The following is a 21,978-nucleotide window of genomic DNA, read 5'->3' as shown; positions in this document are numbered from 1 at the left end:
TGTCGATCAATTCGGGGGCCGTCCCTCGAAGCAAGGGGAGACTATGTACCATATTTTATAAAACTTGGCCAAAAATTATATCCCTTAAACTTTCGTCTAAGTTTTTTAAATACTTTTTAAAAAATTGTTTAAGTTTTAGAATAACACTGTCCCCCTTTCAAAATTTTTAAGAAATTCAGGACCAAAACTAAAGAGGACAGGAAATCCACGGTTATCAAATTTTTTACAACAATTATGCAATAAACATTGTAACCACGAATATGAACATTGGATAAAGAAAAGTAAAATTTTAGATGGTGGCACTTTAGTTTTAAGGGACAAAAACTCCAGAACCTCAAAAACAATTCGCTGGTTATCGAATATGTCAAAAATTTGTGCATCAACTTTTTAATAAAGTTTTTTTTGGGAAACACAATAAGAATTTCCAAATTAGAAGCGGACAACTTTTTAAAAGACGCCGTCTGTTCCCCCCCACCAGCCACAGTTTTTAAGGGTACATCCTTTTTCCTAGCGAAAAAAATGGTTTAAAAATTTGATATATCAGAGTTTAGGTAAAAAGGAAGGGAGTGAGGGACAAGAAATTTAAAAGTAAAATTTATTATAACCGATTTTTCCTGATTGAAAAGTGGTTTTTTTCCCTTTTCGTCATCGCCTCTTACAAAAAGACCTTCCCCAACCCTGAGGCCAAGGGCTTTAAAATTTTACATGTAACAATCATTTGAGTTTATTCTTTATATTTTTTTAGTTTATTTTTATAGAATTAAAAACTTTAATAATGAAGGGAAAAACACAAACAAGCGGTGACCAACCCAACATTTTTTTTGTAAATTTTCTGATAAATTTTATTTTTTTTTCCCTTTTTTTATCCAAATTTTTATATTCCCGAATTTTCCCCGGGGAAAGTTTTTTTTCATTTTCCGGGTTTTTTTCCAGAACCGGATCACTGAAAAACAGAAAGCAACTTATTTAAAAGGGAAAACTTTAAATTTCTAATTCCAGTATTAAAACCTTTTCAGTATTTAAAAAACGAAGGAAATTCATACACACAATGACAGAGTAATGACAAAAGTGATTTCACGTCATTGTTTGAAATTGGGATAAAACCTAGCAGTAATTTCTCTTTTTAACGATTTTTAATCCCATTTAATCAAAGATGGAGCAAACTTCGCGGTGGTAATTCAAACAGATTTTGCTTCCAAACTGAACTTAATGAGCGTTGAAATGTTTACGCTGAACAAAATTAAAAAAAAAAAGAGATAAAACATGTAATTTCATATTGTGCATTTTTTATGATATGGAAACCGAATTATATAAATGAGACTCTATGAGAGTGGAAACCCTCAGCTGTGAAGGGGATACGATTGATGCATGTTATATCGAAATGATTTTGATATTCGAGTATTCCGAGACATTGTCATGCTATACAAAAATATATTTTTTTTGATTTATAATATCTATGAAGAACCTGATAAAATACTACATATATATAAATAAAGAAGTATTTAGGACTCATATTAAGATTATAATATAAACAACTGATGGTATATTTTTGGTCTGGTCATTATGGACCATTGAATCCATTCAATATTGAATCCATTCAATTTTTATGTATAATAGAGTTCAGTATAAACCGTTGCTATGTGGCCAGAGTGGTGTTGCACATTTCATAGCCTTTCATAAACTTGCTTGGTTGTTTCTTAAGTATCTTTTATTAAATATTTTTATCTTTTATAACATTGTATTGAAGTGCGATGTGACTGCCGTAAAACGCTACCTGTACAAAGGACTCGGTGTTGTTATATTTTTGGTCCTTTTGATCATTGTTTTCATACAATCTTTATGTGTGACACAATTACGCTAAAGTCTGCTTCAGTGGGCGTGGGAAATCATGCACGGTTATTGCTCTTTTGTACAACTCCCTCAAACTGAGCCCTGCTTTTATTTTCTTGGCTCAATTCTATACTTTCAGGGGATTTAAATCATAATTTTTTTTAACTATCGCAACAGTAGACATAAGTGATGTTGGTGGTCATAAAAATTTCTCCCTGTACCGGATTAAGTATTTTTCTATGTTCTAGACCTTTGGGTAACATGGAGTTCAATCAATAAATTTAAATTCGTTTTTATGGTTTAAATGTTCTCATAACGCAGACTCACACTCTGTTATAAACTTACTTGACTGCGTTTTTATACAACATTTGAGGAATTTTTTTCGGAGCTTTACCGTTTCCAGCAAATATTACTTTTTCCCTGGGGCCCTGTCTAGACCGCATTCAAATATATTGTTTTCAATTAAAAGTAAATGTAGGTAATGCTGGACATAACATAACATAATATGTTTTAAATTATCGGAATGTCAAACCGAGACAATTTTCCAAATACAATCATTTTCCCTTCTGGCAGACATTTCTCATTATCTCCAATATACATAATTTCTGTTTTCAAGCCTGAATCATAAAGGGCTAAAGCCTATCAACATTTTCTTCTTCCAGGCTATTAGAATAATATGCTTTTCGTAGAAGATTGTTACGCCTTGAAAAATCAAGACCTAGTCTAATGCATGAACAAACTCGGTTTCAGTGGATGCTTTGTTTTTTGTAATAACATTGGCAGTCGTACATTCTTCATTTAACCGCTTTTATTTACACTGCCCCGTGACTTTGGAACATGATGGGTTAAGATACTAGAGTAACGTTGGGTGCGCGCCATAAACCGGTTTAAGCTCCCTGGGCAGTGGGGTTTTTTGCCACTGACCGTTCGAAGGGGGTGCCTCAGTGTTCGTTTTGTCCTGTGTGTTTTTCTTTGTATATGAGTTTTGTGTGTTGCAGTGTGCACATGTGCGTGCGGGGATTTCGTTTTGGGAGGCTGGGTTTTTGGGAACGTGGGAAATTTCCCCGTTTGATATTATCCTTTTTCTTTAGTGGAACGTTCGCAAAGTTTGACAGATATTTTCATTTTACAAACTTTTCATTGGTTTTCAAGTACATGTACTAAATAACTAAATTAGTACAATAGTATTTTCATCCTTGCTCATTTTTAGTTTTGAACTTTTAATACAGATATGTGGAATATACTGATAACTTTAGAAAGATATGAGGACAAATAATGCAGTTGAAAAATAATATGAGAACTTCAATTTAATAACTTTCAACATGATATTTGTATTGACGGTCTTATAGATTCCAGCAATGGTTGTGAACATTATCCTGAAAATGAGAAAATAATTGATATTGATTAGCCAACAGTTACCACCATTTACATGAATTGATTTGAGAAATGTAGAATAACCAACTATTCGATATTTCACAAATGATATTAGTACTTATTGCAGTTAGTTACTGTTGAAATGTTTTATGCAAATGATGAAGTATTTAATTCAAAAGAAATGAAAATGTACATTAATGCGTGTTATAGATAATATTATCAATTAAAATGTTCATTTTAATAAGTGTAAATAAGCGTCAACAAAATGCAAATATTTGGGTATGAACTTTGTTGCTTTCTCTTTCTTGTACGCGTTTTCTTGGTGCCAGTTACATCATTTCTTGGTCAACCCCGTACAATATATGTTTAATATGGCTGATAGGCAAAGAATAGAATTTGTAAACGCACTAGGAGCTTCCTTTTTCACATCTGTCTTATATTAATGATTTGGCGTCACATTTCTGATACTAATAACAGGTTGATTTACGAGTAGGCAGCGCAATTCATTCAAATTCTGTCAGTCAGTTTTATATCTTTTTATCACGCGTGTTTCTATAAACGGATTAAGAGATTTTAATGAAGAAATTAGTACACAAGTGATATATGCCAAGCACGCTTTCAGGCAAACCAAATACTGATAGGTTAATAGCTTTGTATCTAGAAATATGCACGAGTTCTGCAACAGAAATATTGCGCGCCTTTAGGACCGAAATATCATTACGCTATGGAAAAGAGTGCCTATTTCTCAGTGCACAGCTAACATTTTTATAACATACGTATCACAATGCTGTTGCTATATAAATGTTATGAAGTTCTCCTATATCAAGAATAAAAATGATAATGCTGGCGAAAATAAAAAAATCATGTGACGTCACTCTCACAATATGAAATTCAGATGTCACTGTCGAAAATATTAGTGTTTCGTGTTTTACTTAATTCGAAATAGATATACATGTAAGAATATAATAATGTACTACTAGACCGTTTTTAAAGTATTGAACTCCTTGTTTTATTTCAGGAATGTGTAACCAAAGGATATTTTGAAATGGTCAGCGTCCTATCATCTGTCGAAAGGCCATACCAAGTAACCAACAAAGACTACAGGTGCTGCTGATAAGCTTACACGCACTGGAACGCTTTCCTAAGGGATGGTTATATGAAAGTACACAGTTGTAACATTACTTCATTCAAAGCTTTGTATGTTAAGTGGTGTTTAAGGATATTTTATTGTGATACTCTAAATCTATTGTCATATACTCGAAATCTATTGTCATAGATGATTTACGGACTTTGAAAAACGTGAATTCTTTAGATAATCCCTGATCTACTTTCGAAAATGTCGAAGTCATCCATACATTTGTTCGTAAATACGAGCAAAATATCACAGTCCGAATTACAATTGATAAATTCCCTAAATGGAACTATCGTTGGAGTAGCTAGTAAGGAAATTTACCGTGACAGCCAGTTAAATGAGTTATTATATGTTGTCATAGTGATTATGTTCTACGCTATGGCGTTAATGGTGCTTATTGCAACCCAGATAAAGAAACAAGGGCGTGGTCAAGAGATTGAATATTATGATGAATATTTAGAAAGAAATGACAGATTAAAGAAGAAAAAGAAAATGTTGGCAACAATATCAACCGTACCGGAGGAAGAGCATTCACTCACTGCAGGAGAGAAAAGAGGCGTTCAGCTTGTTTAGGCGCTGTTGTATCTGTAGTTACCACTGGTTGTTACGGATTTTAAGTGTTGACGTGTAATTATGTCAAAAACTTCTGTTAAACAAATGTCATGTGATAGCTGTAGAAGTACAAAAGTTAATGTCGATGGGGATTTAGATTTAACAAAGCTTTAATGCACTGATTAGAGAATTAGGATACTACACATTATACCAGGCATCTGTTCGTGTTATACAGGTATATTGAACTGAAAAATGTGCAACAACCCTAAGAAGACTCAAATTAGTATACAGCTTTGTTAAAAACCGACCTCAAATGGACAATTTTACGATGAAAACTCTTTGAAAACCAGGGATTATAATTTTTGTGTCTTCTTCGAACTTTTCTTTTAATGACAATAAATACTAACAGTTCATGTTAACGTAGTCCTGTGATTTCAGGGTAATTATATCTAAACTGATGACAATTAATGACATTGCACTATGTTATACGATGGAATCTTGTGCGTACTAAATAGAGTACCTGGAACAAAGCAACACTTTTTTGACCATCTATATAAAAAGATACATTTTAAATAATATTTTATATAAAAGGAAATTGAAAGACCACATCTGAAAACCTAGATTTTTGTATACTGTAGGATTTTGTTAAATCTTATGAAATTTAATATACATTGTAATCACTTTGAATAGCCACATATTATATAAAAAATAATCATGCAAGTATGTTTTGTTTCAAACAGTTTATTAAAAAGACATATTGAAGAGATATTGTTTTTACTTTTGACTGACAAGCCATTCCATAAGTGTTTTATTAAATGACATTAGAAATAAAGTTCTACGTTATTCTCAAGTTTTGTGTTGAATTTGTGACTGGTGAAAAGCACGAACTTTGGACTGGCGATGAGTATGGAATCATATAATAATAACAAACAAAGAAAAATGGAAATTGAAAAAAAATCATTTTGCTAAATGTGTATGAAGTGTTTGCATAGGCATATAAATGAAAGAGATCACGAAACATTACGTTAACGTCCTCAGATATAGTAACAGTGTTCTTTAATAGTTTAAAGTATTAACCAAATATTCTTTCATTTGAATTTCTTATAGCACACACCATGTCGTTACCTTATTATAGCGCTATTGACTTATAAGGATTCATATTGTATTATCAGTTGGAATCTGAGTCATTACTGCAACGAACATAGTGTACTGACATATGGCAGACTTCATGCCAATAACTGTTTTGAAATTCTATTCTAGATTTCAAAAAGCAGAACACTTGAGCTATTACCGAAAACTTGCCATATAACCTACGTCCAAAGGCAGTGATGATGTCCCCATATAAGCTGTTTTTCAAAATTAAATGTGTTGTAATCAAACTGTCAGAAATTTCGTTCAAAGATGTCAGATATCCTTAGGATTGCGGGCAATAAAGAAACTGAATTAGCAACGATGTGGGATGAACCTAAACTGAACTTAGCTTGAATGCTTGTCTTTTTCTTAAACAAAAGTGTGTAGTATCCGAGACTAACTAAAACAACATGTGTGAGAAAGATTAATTTTAGTCCATTTAATTTCATTGTTTTCATTTATGTCTATATGTCAGTGGTTAAGAAAATTGTTGACACATAATCTTGTATATATACACATTATTAATCAGAAGGTGGGGACATTAGTTTCATAACTAGTTAAATTTTACTGACAGAAAGCCCGATTTCAAACTCGGCAAGACAGTGTACAATTCAAAGATCAGCCAGACTGATGTCTAGTGTTATATGCACGTTCAAAGACAAGGTAAGGCCTTGCTCAATCTTAAATGTTATAAATGTGTTCTGTGGGTTTCCGAGAGTTATTGCATCGGTAACTTACGAACAGTTTATATAAAATGAAACCAAGACTCTAATGAGTACCTAAATGCCAACTAGATGAAATGATGCAGAAACTTAACTGACTTTTGATTTTATTGTATGAAACTTACATGATAACCAAGCACAATAATGCCAACAGCGAAAAGTTTACTACAAACTGTTTTTTTTTGTATATCGCAACATAATGGAATACAAATGACATTGGTTACGGTGACATACATATTCACTTATAACCATAGAAATTTCAACTGAAATGTATGAAACAGACACTGTACACATTTTTTAACAATCAGGTTCCATTTGGGGAAGAAATGTTTTTGGGGGGTTCTGCTTTTAGCGGGGGTGAAAACTATAAGCGTTTGTCTGTTGCATCGTTGGTAATTTTGTACAGAGGGCCACGGTTCCAATCCCGGTCTGGACCTATTTTGTTTTGTAATATAAGTCATGTTGATGCAATAGGATCAAAATCAAGGTCATAGTTACATTTTTTCTGTGATCATCAAGAGAGGTATCTTCATTTTAAGTTAGGATTGATTTAGTGTCACCAAACTAGATTCCCGCATAATTAGCTTGCTTTGGATTATACCTGAGGCCACTATAACTAACAATAGAAAAATAGTTTCGGCTAAATAGTTTTAGATTGGTTACTTCTTAGGTTGCTTTTATCAAAGACACAGGTTCAGAAAGAATTTGGCGGTCACCCAGGTCAAGGTCATTGTAACTAAAATAGGAAGAATGTTTCCACTCAATGACTTAATTAACTTGCATAATTTGAAATTTCCACGGAGGTGCAGCTGGCTAAAGCACCTGATGGACTGTTACACTGCGCAACAATCAGTAACAGTAACAGATCTATATTTCCAAAAGGCAACTGCGTGCAACTCTGCATCCGCCTGCAATGCTCTTGATACGCATCTGATTGCTCCAAATATCTTTCATGAAATTATTTTTTAATTGGTCATTAGATGTAGTAGATATAAGTTTATTGGTAGAGATCTTTGACATTAGAATCTAGATGTATGAATGAATATTTTCTGCCGCGGCTGTATTACTGGTTAAAATGATTTTATTCGAAAACAAATAAATAGTCAGTCATGGTTGGTGCAAATATTCTGGGTTGTTATGTTAATTAAACAAGTCCTTTTATGCAAGTCAGCTCGAAACTTTAAGGAAAACTCACTATTTAAGTAAATATTTTCTGTTTATATCGCAACTACATTTAAACCATGGCAGTTTACTTCTGTCGTCACCGAAATAATACAACTACATAATTAATAGATCTTTAGTGTATATACATGTATGTGAATTGTTACAGCGGTCATTTTTGTATTCGGTTTAGAACCACGCCGAAACAATTCTCAAGTCAAACTTTTACAGCTTTTGATGTTTGAGAAGGACCCCTGGTGCCCCTCCGGTCATTGTTTTTTGGCCTGGGCAAGCTACAAGTTAGAGCCCCCGACCTCCTGTTAACCAAATGGATGGCTTCCTTGCATAAAGAATTCTAAATATGAAGCAAGGTCTTGAACCAACGGTGAGGGGAAAGTGATTCAAAGTCCGCAAATTTGATCACTTGGTCATGGAGGTCCCACAGAGTCAATAAAGAACTTTGTGTTAATCTGTAAGAGTCGTGATGCTTTTTATTGTAGCAGAGTCTAAGCAGTCAGTTAAGCATGATCTTAATTCTATTATTTAGCCTTGTGTATATTTTTTCTTGCAGTATACACTCTTTGCAAATATATATTGAAAATGAGCAAACAATATGGTACTGCGCACAATACGGCCTCAAGCAGGCACAGTCAAAGACATCCGATACCGAATCAGAGAGCCCAAGTTCCTGACCCACGTGTAGAAACCCTTCGTAAAGGGCTCGCTATGAACGCAGGCGGCCAAAGGCATTTCCAACATGAACATCCTTGTCAACGTCAAACTCAGACCCAGGATCAAATGCAACTACAACGGCCTGCAGAAGGTATGACTAGGGACAAGATGTACACAAATTTATTTAGAAAAAAAAAACCCAACAGTTGTTTCAGAATATTGTTTCATGAATAAATTTTAAGAATATGAGCTATCGTAAAGTTTGTTCATTGTTTATCCTAATGAAATCCGAATTAAAATGTGTCTAATGCCTTGTGTAATATTTTCATTCTCACTTGTTCAGCTAGATGTTTTTATTGTAATTTTACCAGCTCAGGCAGACAAAACAAAATATGGTATTGATATAGGTGAACTATTCTGAATTCCAAATATGAAGTTAATATAAAGAAATAATAAATACATATATCTTTATTAGTTCTTTGCTTAAAAATAAAAGTATACAATTTAACAGAACCATTTTAACATAATATTGACATATCAAAGTTAAAGATTGTACAAAACGTTGAACAAAGCGTATGCAGACCAATTCAAAATAACACCAAAATTTTTCTGAGTTTAGTTTAAAATTCCCAGTGGTGTTTCTGCCACTAACCATTCCACTGCTTTTCTCTCTTCATGTATGTTTGTTTCTGTTTGTTTCTTCTGTTATTATTACATTTGTTTGTGTTAATTTGTACCTGTGCTCAGTCATTGTATACGTGTCAACAGTTTCACATACCCGTATTTTAATTGTAGAATGCTGTATCGGCGGCTGCGTTCTTTGAATGTGGCTGTTCCTGTTGGACATTTGTCTATCCGAATGATCAAGATTGCTTAAGTCGCACAAACTGTGAACATTTTTGTTATAATATATGTGGCAATAAGAAGTGCAGGACAACCTGCGCTTAGACCATATCACTCTTGAATTGTATACCAGTCTGTACTTTTTCATAATTTTTCATCTATTGAAAAAATAATAAGCCTCCTTACACAATAACAGTAAAAGGACAGTTACATTTTTGTTTACGGATGTAAGTGAATGTGTGGAGGTTAAAAATGAAACATTTCTTTGTGATAATAATAACAAAAAGGCACGTTTTAACTCCTGTAATACGTTTTCTTCCTATAGCAAGCAAACAAATGCTGTACGGCACATTTAGTAACTTGCTCACCACTCTGGAAGAGTTCGAGGAAAGGGAATTAGACCGAAAGGGAATGCAACATCGTTTTCGAAGGTCACACATATCCATTCCGGATCAGAGACACAAACGTTATGAAGACGTAAGAAAGCTTATGAAGTTTCAAATATTACAAAGTAAATATTCAATAATGCACTGACGTTTTACATGTATTTACTAAAGCATGAGGTTAGTAAAATTTACACACTCATTAGAACCAGTTTACAGGTTCTAAATTTGCTATACAAAATTGCTACCTACCTTTTCCGATTGTCACATTATAGGATAGTTTTTATTCATAGTTGTCAACACTGTGTTTTTCAAACTTTTGTATCAATGGTTCAGAATGAGGAACAGGTCGTGTATTTGGCAAATAAATGTGTTTTCCATGCATAGGATGAACAATATATGTATATTGTATGTTATGTGCAGTATAAGAATATGGATCATTCTAGAATTGCCCTGTGCATTTTAAGAATTCCAATAATTACCGGCAATGAACTATGTCAGAATAATTTGTATATTTGATGTATTGATAACGTAACAAATGAGCACAGATAGTGTTCGACTCCTTTTTCATGTTAACATTGCTATAATTTTTGTTGAATTGCTGTTAATAATAGGATTTGGGTCATTTATGGACGATTTGGGTCCATTACAGTGTTAGCTGGATTATATTATATAGATTTTTACAATAGTTAAAGGGAACCAGCTATTTGTTAAAACAATATTAGTGAAATACCATGTACAGATTTGGACCAATCAGACACAAGTTCTTTAAATAGCACTAATCAAAGCTAACGTCTTCTAAGGTATAAATAGGTAGATGGATGACAGAGAGATCATTCTGTATCTAGCGGTCGAAGAAGACACATCGAAGATCCAACTACTAATATATCCCAGTACCTTGATGAGAAGGTTATTGCAACTACACTTTCAGAGCGGATAAATTATTAAAAAGAAGATGTTTGAAGTTCATAGACTAAAGAAGAGTTGCAGAATTTCAACATTCAAGGTTTCGAGCTATAATGAGCTTTACGTTAAGGGTAGTTGAGTGCTATAGATGATAGCAAATATAGACCCAGAGTTTGGTAATCTACTGAGATAGTTGGAGAGTTCCAGCTTATAGACGAGGTTCAGCGTTGTTGGCGAAGTACAACCAAGGCATCGGGGTTATATCTTTTTGATAGTTAAATGCTACATGTGATAGCCTAAAAGCGCTGAGCATCCAGGAGTCAGGGCAAATATATAGAGTTGTAGCTTTGATTAAGAGGACATAGGCTGAGCATCTATGTGATAGGACTCGTACGTTGTTGTTCAAAGTCATTGTCTGACGGGAACTTCGACAAAAAGATCAGTAAAGTATAGTACCTTCAGCCTATAGGAGTTGATTTTGAGTTGACAGTTGAAGCATTAAGTGATTTTTGCCTGATCCCTGAAATCGTCTAGCTCATAACTGAAATCATTTACGAATCATTGGTACACGAATCATTTAGGCAAAGCAGACATTCTACATCGTTTGTCACCTATCTAAGACATAATCACCTTATCGATTGGACCTATTTCATTGTTCAAGATACTAAAGGTGTAAGCACTTCCCTCGGTCATATAACTCGTATCCTAACAAATTCACAGGGCAATTCTAGAATAGTTTCGGGTGCATTTTAAAAATGTTTGGACAAAGTGAGAATCGCATCGGAAAACAGTGTGATATTATGGCTCTGTTGACTCTGTTTTTCTATGTTAGTTAGTTGTGTGTGGTTGTTTGTTTATCTTTGGTACATGAATGTCTGCGCTATAGTGGTTTACGTTGTAGTGTAACTGTGATTAAGGAACGTAGCATTCCATTTATATATTCATCCTTGTTCTACTTTCCCCTTCAACTTTCTCCCTACCCCACCCCCCCCCCCTATTTTTCCCCTAACCACTTCCTCCCCCTCTATCTATATTTGGCAAATATTTATATGTACTTGTTGGATTTTTGAAGCAATCTATCTGTAATATTTTTCCATTACAGCTTCTTTTTGGTGTGGGCCTACTTTGCAAATGTGTGGCTTTGGTGCAGTGTTTTTGGTGCTCTGTGCTTTCGAGAAATCTACCCTTACCTATTATTTTTTGTTTCCTTTTATCAAAGTGCATCTTAAGCTTTCCCGTTAGTTCTGGATATATTATAATTTTGCACTGTAGAGTTTTATATTCAATATAGTTATATTTTTGTACTCTTTAATATCTCAGTCTGTTTTGTGAACCCGACTTCTGCAGTAATATATTAATAATATACAAACAAAAAAGAACCCGGAACGGGAACAAAATATCATAAAATTATAAAATTACTCCACACTCTCGCTTAGATTTTCTTAAATTTTAATAGAAAAGTCACAAACTAGTTTCGCCGTGAATGGCTCATCATTGTGTCTAAATATATAACTAAATACATAAATTGTTATATATTTAGACACACTAGTTTGTGACTTTTCTATTAAAATTTAAGAAAATCTAAGCGAGCGTGTGAAGTCATTTTATAATTTTTACGATATATATTTCATGCTAACTCATGAAATACTGTATTCTGTCAGTTAAATATTTTTATATCTCATCACTCACACTGTAAAAATATGAAATCTATATTTTCACACTGTGAGAGATATAGCTGCCGATCTACTTGTACATTGTGTATAAATTTTAAATTATTTGCTTAAAACAGGATGAAACTTGTAGTCGCACTTTGTTCTTTATAGTATATATTTCTCGATTCAAATTATTTTACTTATTGAGAATTTCATAACGTTATGCAGCAAAAAAATAAAATAAAATGGAACTTTATGTTGTGTCATGTCTGTTTTCGCGCTGAGATTACAATGTGTTGCAAATGCACATCTCAACGTAATTAAGCAAAAAAGAAAAAGAAAATGTGTTTGTTTTGCAGTGAGATATATTCCATACTCACTCAAAACAAACAAATATACTCCATATATATATATATATCTATCTATCTATCTATCTCTCTCTCTCTCTTTCTCTCTCTCTCTCTCTCTCTCTATATATATATATATATATATATACTTAAAACTGAATAATTAATATATGTATATCTTTATAAATAATATTAAACTAGATGCAATACATCTACCTTTATGTATTATTATAATGTTGTGAACAATTTTGGCAGAACGTCGGAAATTTTTGTGGTTGTAAAGCTTTTTTGAATACAAGTTATTGGAGTTTACATCAAACACCTCTGCTTATTCTATCCTCACATCTGTAAGAATGGGTAGTGTATTGCATTTTACTAAAGTGAAGCGGTCAAGTCTACACTTTGTTCAAATCACAAACAACAATTCCCAAAGAAATATTTATTTTCCATCGAAACTGACCACATTCCCTTCGTCCACACCAGTTCTACCAGTTGTTTACTTTCCTCAACTCATGCAATCCCCTAAGCAGTGGTCTCCCCTTACTTTTTATTTCATAATTTGATGTAAGTGTTTCGTTAATGAAATTAGTTTGAGTATTTTTCAGAGATTGAATGCTAATGTTGGTGATAAAATATGAAAAATAAAACAGAAGACAAGTTTAAGTTCAACGGTCATGTGATTTTCATGGTCTCGTGATATTTGCGAAGGCAGTAATTAATGTAGCACTAGGAGTCTGCAAATAGGGATGTCTATTTTCAGTCAAAATCATGAAATAAGGAACTGCTTTTCTCTCAAATACAGTTTATTACTAAACATACAGAACGATGTTGGGAACGTCATAGATCTAGATGATCCAAATGGCTAATATTAAGCGATTGAAGAAAAGTAGTGCGTCAAGCGTTTCTTGACATTGAATTTCAACATCTATGATATCGTTAGGATTTGTGTTTTGAAACAAAGAACAAGTCCAACCCTTTTGAGTACCATAGAGTATTTTACCTTCCTTTCTGTACAAAAGCAACTGGCAAGTTGAGAACGAGCTAACATAACGCAGTTAGACTAAAATGAAATGTACTTATTTCGGATGGTATGTCGCGGTATATGCATTCAAAATAAATTACAATTACAAGACACCGAAGTTAGAAATATAGGAAAGACGCTTGTCACAAATGTATGCCCAAGAGTTAAGTTATATATTACTATCTGTATGTGCCATTTTCCTTGCCTTTGAAGCGAATGCGGATACTGTTCAAAATAAGTTTCTCACCACAGATCTTTAAGCCTCAGTTCTGTTGAACAGTAGCATGATAAACGGACCACTTACTAGTTGTAAAAACAGAGAAATTATTTTGTAATATTCAGTTAACATAGGTATTTTGGACGGCTTAATATTCAATGGGTTGTATATTGCACGGTAATGTTTGCTGATTGAAATATGAACAATTTGAATGTTCGTGAACTAAATGATTTCAGCCTGTTATAGTAAATATTGTGGAGAGGAAATGCGGATATCCATATCATAATTATTATCCCATTATGCGTACTGATAGATTATCCTTTCTGGAATATTCGGTCAACGAAAATTTGATATAATGTTGATTTATTCACTTTGGTTTTGTTAATTTAAAGGACCTTGATCTTTCGCAGGTGAAATGCAATGTTGAAACGCAACTACTTCTGTTTGAAACACAAACTAAGGCTTGTCCTACAAAAGTAAGGGAGGCACTTCACGAGGAACTTAAACGGAGAACTCTAGGATGGGTAGCAGTACGAGCTGAATTAAGCATACAAAATATTCAAGAAACTGACCGTTATATAGCGAAGTTGTATGAAATTCTGGTAAAGGGCAGAACGGATCATAAGGAGCCTTCAGGGTAAGACAGGTAGTGGAAAATTGTGGTGTAGTATGCTACATTACACCAGTGCCATATACTATCAGGTAATTTAGCATTGCCGTGTACAATACAGCGATTTATTTGGACGAGTACCAGTTTGAAGAAACATACTTGACTAGCTGGTAGGCGAGTCCAGTATGTATTTCGGATGGGTACGAGTCCGAATTTATCCCGTATTGTTAAAGACAATGCGAAATAACCGAACTATACAAAACAAAATAAATAAGTTTAATTTTATGCTTATTTTTCTCTGTAAAAAGAGTTAAACAAAGATTCATCTTAACATTGCGTCAAACATTTATTGGTGTTTATATTCATGGGGATACGTTTTGTTAACATGCATATTCGAATGAAAGTTGTTGCATCGTCCAATACGGGATATAATGAACAGTCCCATGTTACAAATGCGAATTACTGAATGGAAGAGAACAATAGGTTTAGAAAAATAAAAAGTATTGTATCTTCGAAGGCATTTAAAAATTAATCAAAATTATGATACAACGGTCGTTTTCGGTTATAATATAATTTCTTATAAAACATTCAGTGAAAAAAAAATGTTGTTTAATTTCTACACATATAGTGATTTATATAACATGTAGGCGTGTGACTGAGGGTGCGATGCGTGAAACCTTTCAAGCATTCCTCTATGGTGACCATGACAGGGAGATGTTGGACAGGTCATTCAGGAATGACAGGGATAAGAAAGCAAAAGCACCTGATACAAGACAAGGCGAAATGCTTGAAGAAGGTAGTTACCGTAGTCGATGGTTTGAATATTTAATTTTTTCGTATAGATTACTACGTATCATTAGGTGAAACAAAATATTCATTTTGAGTGTGTAGGTGTATGTATTGATGAAACGCAAAATAAATATCATTAAGAGGGAGCAGTAAGGCTGACAATTTTCTAGTAAAGGAACATGGCATGTGTATGTTTCTATTCTTGGTAAAACAAATTCTGTGCACTTGGATATAGTGATATATATAAAAGTTATTGGTCAAAAAAAAATAGAATAGATATCATACATCAGGAAAAAATATTTTCTATCCCATACCGGTTATACGTCGGGCGTAATAATTTCACGAGGGCGCTGCCCGAGTGAAATTATTTGTACGACGTATTACCTCCCGAGTGTATATATAGTGTTAAAAAAGGTTTAGGTATAAATTATTTCGATTCTAATATGCCCTCATTCTAAAACAGTAGATATAATATAGTGTCACTCTTACTTGGTCGCAACAAAAACATTGACGTCACTGCACGTTAATGTGACGTCATTCTAGCGTAAGAGTGTTTTAACAGAGAAAAGCGTATTAGAATTTCCGTCTGAAAATGACTTCATGCATATGTCCTTCGTGCCAAAGCAGATTGTTTTTACAACACTTGACACCGAACCACTAGTGTGTTTTGATGGCAAAGTATTTGCACATTTTAAATTGATTTTTAATTTTGGTTTCTTTGTTTGGTTGCAATCGAATGATATATGTATTACGTAGGTGTCATCAGTTCATTGAACTGTATGTAGTGTGAAGAATATTTTTGTCGTGTATATATCATGATATCATAAAACATATATATTTCAAAATTTCATTATATTCTTACAGAATGAACATGACTTTGATGAAAATGAATATTTTTGTAAAAAACAAACAATTTATATAACAACGATCTTTGTTGATATCAGTGTTAATTTTAAACATATCGTACTAACCTAACTGAAGCATTTTAGAAGTAATGGAATGTTTCTTTTACAGGGGCAAAAAGAATCTCTCGCGCTTATGGAAATTCTGGACTTGATGAAAACCTTCGACAGGATTTGGAAATGTTCACGAACTACGGACCAGGAAGCCTGAGATAAAAAACCATGTAATGCAAACTATAACAGCAGAGTACAAACAATCATATACAATTAAAACATATGTATATGCATGTTGAAAATATTTTTACTGAAGAATCAGCTTATTAGTAACTTTCAGAGGACCTGGTATTGATCGACAATGTGCATGACGTTTGTATTAATTACCATAACGTCAAAATTAACGTCTCTGAAACAATTAATAATAAACAACTCGGTTTTATACAACGTTTATACACATTTTACTATCAATAACTATCGTTTTCAAGGACCCATGTATCTTGGGTCTTATGACTTTGTCATCACTGCTTTATTATTGGTCTGTTTTTCTGCTAGTCAACGTTTATTTGGCGCGTTATAGTTTGTTTTACGCTATGGTAACGTAACGTCATAGCCGTAGTAGTATTATTATTGAGAAAGCAATGAACATGGTCGAAATGTGATGTGATCATCTCAGAACATTTATGCTTGACAAAGGCGAATAAAGCCGAAACGTTGTATAAAACAGAGTTGTTTATTATAATTTAATTGATATCATCAATCCCTTTGGATTTTGTATTTACTGTCTCTGAAACATTTATTGTGTGATTTGTTTTGTGTAAATGTGCTATTATATTAATACAAGGTGTAAATAAGCTCAGACCTGACTGCCTTCTCTTCGTTCTAATATAAAGACACTAATGTTGCACAAAATTACATTTTTAAGTAATTTGATAATGATCTAATGCTTCTCTTCCGTCAACATTAATTGACCAGTCGTTTAAAATGCACACTATTGACTGAGCCTATACTATTGCCTGTGTAGCAAATATGAGCTTATTCAAAAGATTGTATGTTTTCTGTACGTACTCATCCCTCAATATGTCAGTACCTAAGTGGCATTGCAGATATCAGTCTCAGGTTTTTAGGGTTGCTGTAATATTCATCCTGTTCTCTAGATCGGAATGCTTGACTCCTGACCGTGTGGTTATGATTACAAATCCTGGATTATAATGTAATTTGACCGTGAATTTCAAAAGTTTTTTATAAGCACAAATAATGACCTTAATATCATTAAGCAGACATCAACCGCAAAAATCAGTTGTATGAAAGTTTTCTACAAACGATGTAAAAGAAATAGGTTTGAATGTATAATTGTACCCTCCCCCGAACAAAGAGGTTGTAATGGGGGAAAACTGGTTTCATGTTGTCTGTCTGTCCGTCTGTCCGTAGACACAATATTGTGCGCACCAACTTTCCTCATTCCCTTCACACAATTTAATGAAACTTCACACAACTGATCAGTAACAATAGTTGTGCATGGTGCATGTTAGGTTCTTTCAGAAAAAAATGCAGATTTACAGGGCATTGTTTTTGTTACTATACTAAATACATAGAGTCTGTATATGCTTCATTGTGTGCACCTAATCTCCTGAACCAAAGCACACAATATGATGAAACTTAATTAACAAAAGTGACCAGTAGTAACCCTAGTTGTACATGGTGCATGTTAGGTTCTTTCAGAAAACAATTCTGAAAAGTTATGAGACTTTATGTTTTGATAAAATCTTATTTACATCGAGCCTGCATATGCAATCATATGCGTGCCTAATCTCCCAAACCCTGACAAACAATTTAATGAAACTTCATACAAGTGATCAGTACCAAACCTAGTTGTACATGGTGCATGTTTCGTTTTTGTTTTGATAAATATTCTGCAGAGATATGGGAATCTGTTTTTTGTTACTATATTATATATGCAATGTTGTGCGCGCCTAATCTCCTGAACCAGTGCGCACAATTTAATGAAACTTCACATTAGTGATCAGTACAAACCTAACTTATGCATGGTGCATGTTAGGTTCTTTCAGTTACGGGACCTTTAACATGCTATATACATAGAGTCTATATAAATACTGTCCACATAATTATGCAATCTTGTTCGTGTGTCAGCTTGCAATGTACTGTGTCAGTGCGTGCAGTGGTGTACATTCATCCCCTTCAGTGATTAAAAATAGTTTAATTAAACATAAAAGAAAATATATGTGTCTTAAGCAAGTTTGGTTTGTATGAAATCGTGTCTTGCATACATGTAGACTTCTTTCAAAATCATTTGAAAGGTTCCGTACCTCTGCTACATCAGCAATAGACTTAAGATTAGAGGAAAACATTTGATGATTTCTCCTTGTAACACACGCAATTTGGTCTATATCATTCTTGTATACACATTTCTTAAGATAACTTTTCTTAAGCTGAGAGCAAGAAGGTGCAAAAAAGCGGTACTGAGTGCGGTACATAATGACCAAGGGAGCGATAGAGGCTCTCTATGCCACTTGTTTATAAATACATTCAGTCTGGATGAAAATAGATAATGTCATTAAGTACTATTTGAAAAGTAAAATGGAACTTTATGATACAATTAATCTACGACCGAATCTGTTACTGTGTTGGTGATGGGCTATTTAAAGGACAACAAATGAGATTTAAAAAATATACTTGGTCTAGTAAAACGGATGTGAATAAAATTTATAACTTGATATCGTTTTTTTCTCAATATGATATTTTAAGATATTTCATTAACAGCAATATGTCAGTTTTATATAAAATAAAGAACAACAGCTATTTAGTGTGCTGTAACCTTATCAGACTATTAACAAGGGACTTTGCGAAACTTCTAATGCATGTATCCCATGCAACTATGAACAAAACTCAGCTATTTATGAGTCAGTCTTCAAATCTACATTATATGTTTTCTGATTACAAATTACTCAGATATGACTTGATTACGTTTATTAATTGCTAGAAACGGTAACAGTATAATTCCAGAAAGTCTGAAATGGGTTAGCAAACATGAAAAATGAAAAATATGTATCATAGTATATTATTAGGTTATGATTACACTTAACCATTAAGACGTTGTTATAAAATGTTATGTACGTGTAAATAAGTAAACAAGATCCCATGGGGCCACAGCATACGTCTGCAACAAATCAGACTCGAGACTGGTGATGGCAAAAAATCGAGTAGCGCCGCTAAAATCGCTTACGTTACTGCAGCTGGAGCTTATTGCAGCATTATCGAACGTAACATTTGGTCAGATAGTCAAATTGTGCTTTACTGGTTAAACACAAACAAACCACTTAAAAGATTGGTCTAAAATCGCGTCATTGAAAAACAAAACCTTAACAAGCAATATGAATGGAAATACTGTCCCACATGTGATAATCCTGCCGATCTTCTTACACGCGGGATTTCTACAGATCAGTTTATCAACAATAATCTCTGGGAGACAGGACCGACATGGATTCTCGAGAAGTCTCGCCGGCCACGATGGGAACATGCCCCTTCAAATTTACAAACGCAAGAGATCGAGCAGACGAAATGTACAGAAGATGACAGAGTATTGACAACAAATATAGCCAAATAAGAGTGCTGTAATAACACGCCAATTCACGACAATTTCCTTATACTGTAGAGATATTTTGCTTATGTTTGCAGATGACATTGCCCTTATTTCAAACGCAGTTGCAGGGCTGCAAAAGCAACTCAGTATATTGAAACAATTTTGTACTGACAGTAAACTTCTTGTTAATATAGCTTATATTTAAACAAGGTGGTAGACTGGGTACAAGAGAACGATGGAAGTATGGGGATATGGTCATAGACGTTGGTAATGCTTTCACTTATGTTGGAATATACTTTCTAATAGGCTGTCTGTGTACAAAATGGCTGAGGTTATGTCAGTTAAAGCAAAAATGTATTTCTATTTTTACTAATTACGCTACATAACTCCGTGTCTACCATAAAAAACATTTTTTAAATTATTTGATTCAAAAGTTGCATTTATTGCTCTGTACGGCCCTGAAATATGGGGTCTTAAAAACCCCAGTGTCTGGAAATGTTCAGATATTTGCTTGTAAAAACTTTATGAAAGTAGGTCAAAGCGCTTGTAATGATACACTATAAGGCGATTTGGGTAGATACCCTTTGTATATATATATATGCTGCTAAGCGAACTGTCAAATACTGGATACGTTTGTTAAACTTGCCAAAAAGACAGATACACCAGAATGTGTAATGATATGCTTATGTATTATGACAATATTGGATATACGAACTCATTTGTATGAAAATGGTTACGGGTATGTGTGGGAAGCCCAAAAGGTTGACAACCCTAATTTGTTCATACTGCAATGTGCACAGCGACTGAAAGACCAGTATATTCAGGAATGGAAAGATAGGTGTGAACACAATGCAAAGCTGAATTATTATACAAGGTATGAAAAAGTATATGTCGTTGAATAATATGTAAATGTGGTTGATATTGATAAATTTAGAAAATTTCTTACAGCATTAAGAAGTTCTAGTCATTCTCTTATGATTGAAAGGGGTAGACACTTTGGTATTGCAAGAGAGCTCCGGAATTGTCCTTACTGTGAATGTTATTTTGAAGATGAATATCACTTTGTCCTCCTGTGTCCGCTATATAAAGATATTCGCTCTTCTTATATTCCAAAATGAAATGTTGAAAATACATCTGTATACAAATTTCACACTTTAATGTCATCAGATAATGAGCATGTTGTACGCAATGTGGCCATGTATTTATACTATGCTTTAGAACAAAGGAAACAGTTTTTATCAGTATTTAAGTAAATTGATGCTTTCGCATTAGATGTTTATGTAGTTACATATGCTACTATAGAACTGTACTACAGTGCGCAGAAACAAGTGCGCACAATTTAATGAAACTTCACATAAGTGATCAGTACAAACCTTACTTATGCTTATTATATTTGTTTTAAGCGAATGTCCAATTTAATATTTCATTAAACGAAGTTTCAAGATGTGAAAAATATCTCTCAAAAATAACATCAAAGCTGTTATCTCTTTAACGTAAAATGCAATCAAGTTTTATCGTACTGAATATTGCTATTGCGAGAGTTACGCTTTAGAGGTATGCATTGCACATAGAAAACACCTAATTAATCTACTATTACTCGCACTCTTTAGAAAGCCTCTTATATGTATGTATCACCTATATAAATGCAATATTTTTAAATATGAAAAAAAGTTGCCTGACCGGAAACTAATCGTATGTGTATGACGCCTTTCTTCTCCTTCTTTCGCCCTACACTGTCGATGAAACTTGTGGTTTGACGCAAATCATCAATGCCTCCATACAGTTTCTGGTGGATCGAGGTATCTATTGGCCAAGTTGCAGCGCGCTCCTAGTCATAGTTTTTTACATTTCTTGAGTACATGTTCCGTGGTCTGATCTTCCTCAACACGGACAGATTAGTAATGGTGCTTGTATAGTTCTGCACATTCGAATAATTTTTTCTACAATGTAGACCGATTTAACCTTGATTTTTCCTAACTTCAGAATATACTTAAAAAATACGGTAAAGAAAAAAGACAGGATCGTATGCTTGATTATTTAGCAGACTGACTTGACCTAACACAAGTTTTTTTTTTTACAATGGGGATCAATGGGAAACATTTTTGCGGATAGAAATATTTCTACAGTATAGATTTTTAT

General features: G+C 33.6%; 1 protein-coding gene across 1 annotated transcript; it reads left to right on the top strand.

The window, feature by feature from the left end:
• The first annotated feature begins 8,478 nt into the window (after positions 1–8,478).
• Positions 8,479–18,973, top strand: LOC128555769 (uncharacterized). The gene is made up of 5 exons (XM_053539241.1): positions 8,479–8,725; positions 9,743–9,894; positions 14,354–14,580; positions 15,201–15,349; positions 16,357–18,973. The coding sequence occupies exons 1-5, from the start codon at positions 8,503–8,505 to the stop codon at positions 16,458–16,460; spliced, it is 855 nt and encodes a 284-aa protein (XP_053395216.1). The 5' UTR covers positions 8,479–8,502; the 3' UTR covers positions 16,461–18,973.
• Positions 18,974–21,978: the final 3,005 nt, after the last annotated feature.

Source organism: Mercenaria mercenaria, chromosome 3 (assembly GCF_021730395.1).
Source record: "Mercenaria mercenaria strain notata chromosome 3, MADL_Memer_1, whole genome shotgun sequence".
NCBI classification, from domain to species: domain Eukaryota; kingdom Metazoa; phylum Mollusca; class Bivalvia; order Venerida; family Veneridae; genus Mercenaria; species Mercenaria mercenaria.
Note: the sequence above shows the minus strand (reverse complement) of the source record. Positions and strands in the feature narration are given on the sequence as shown.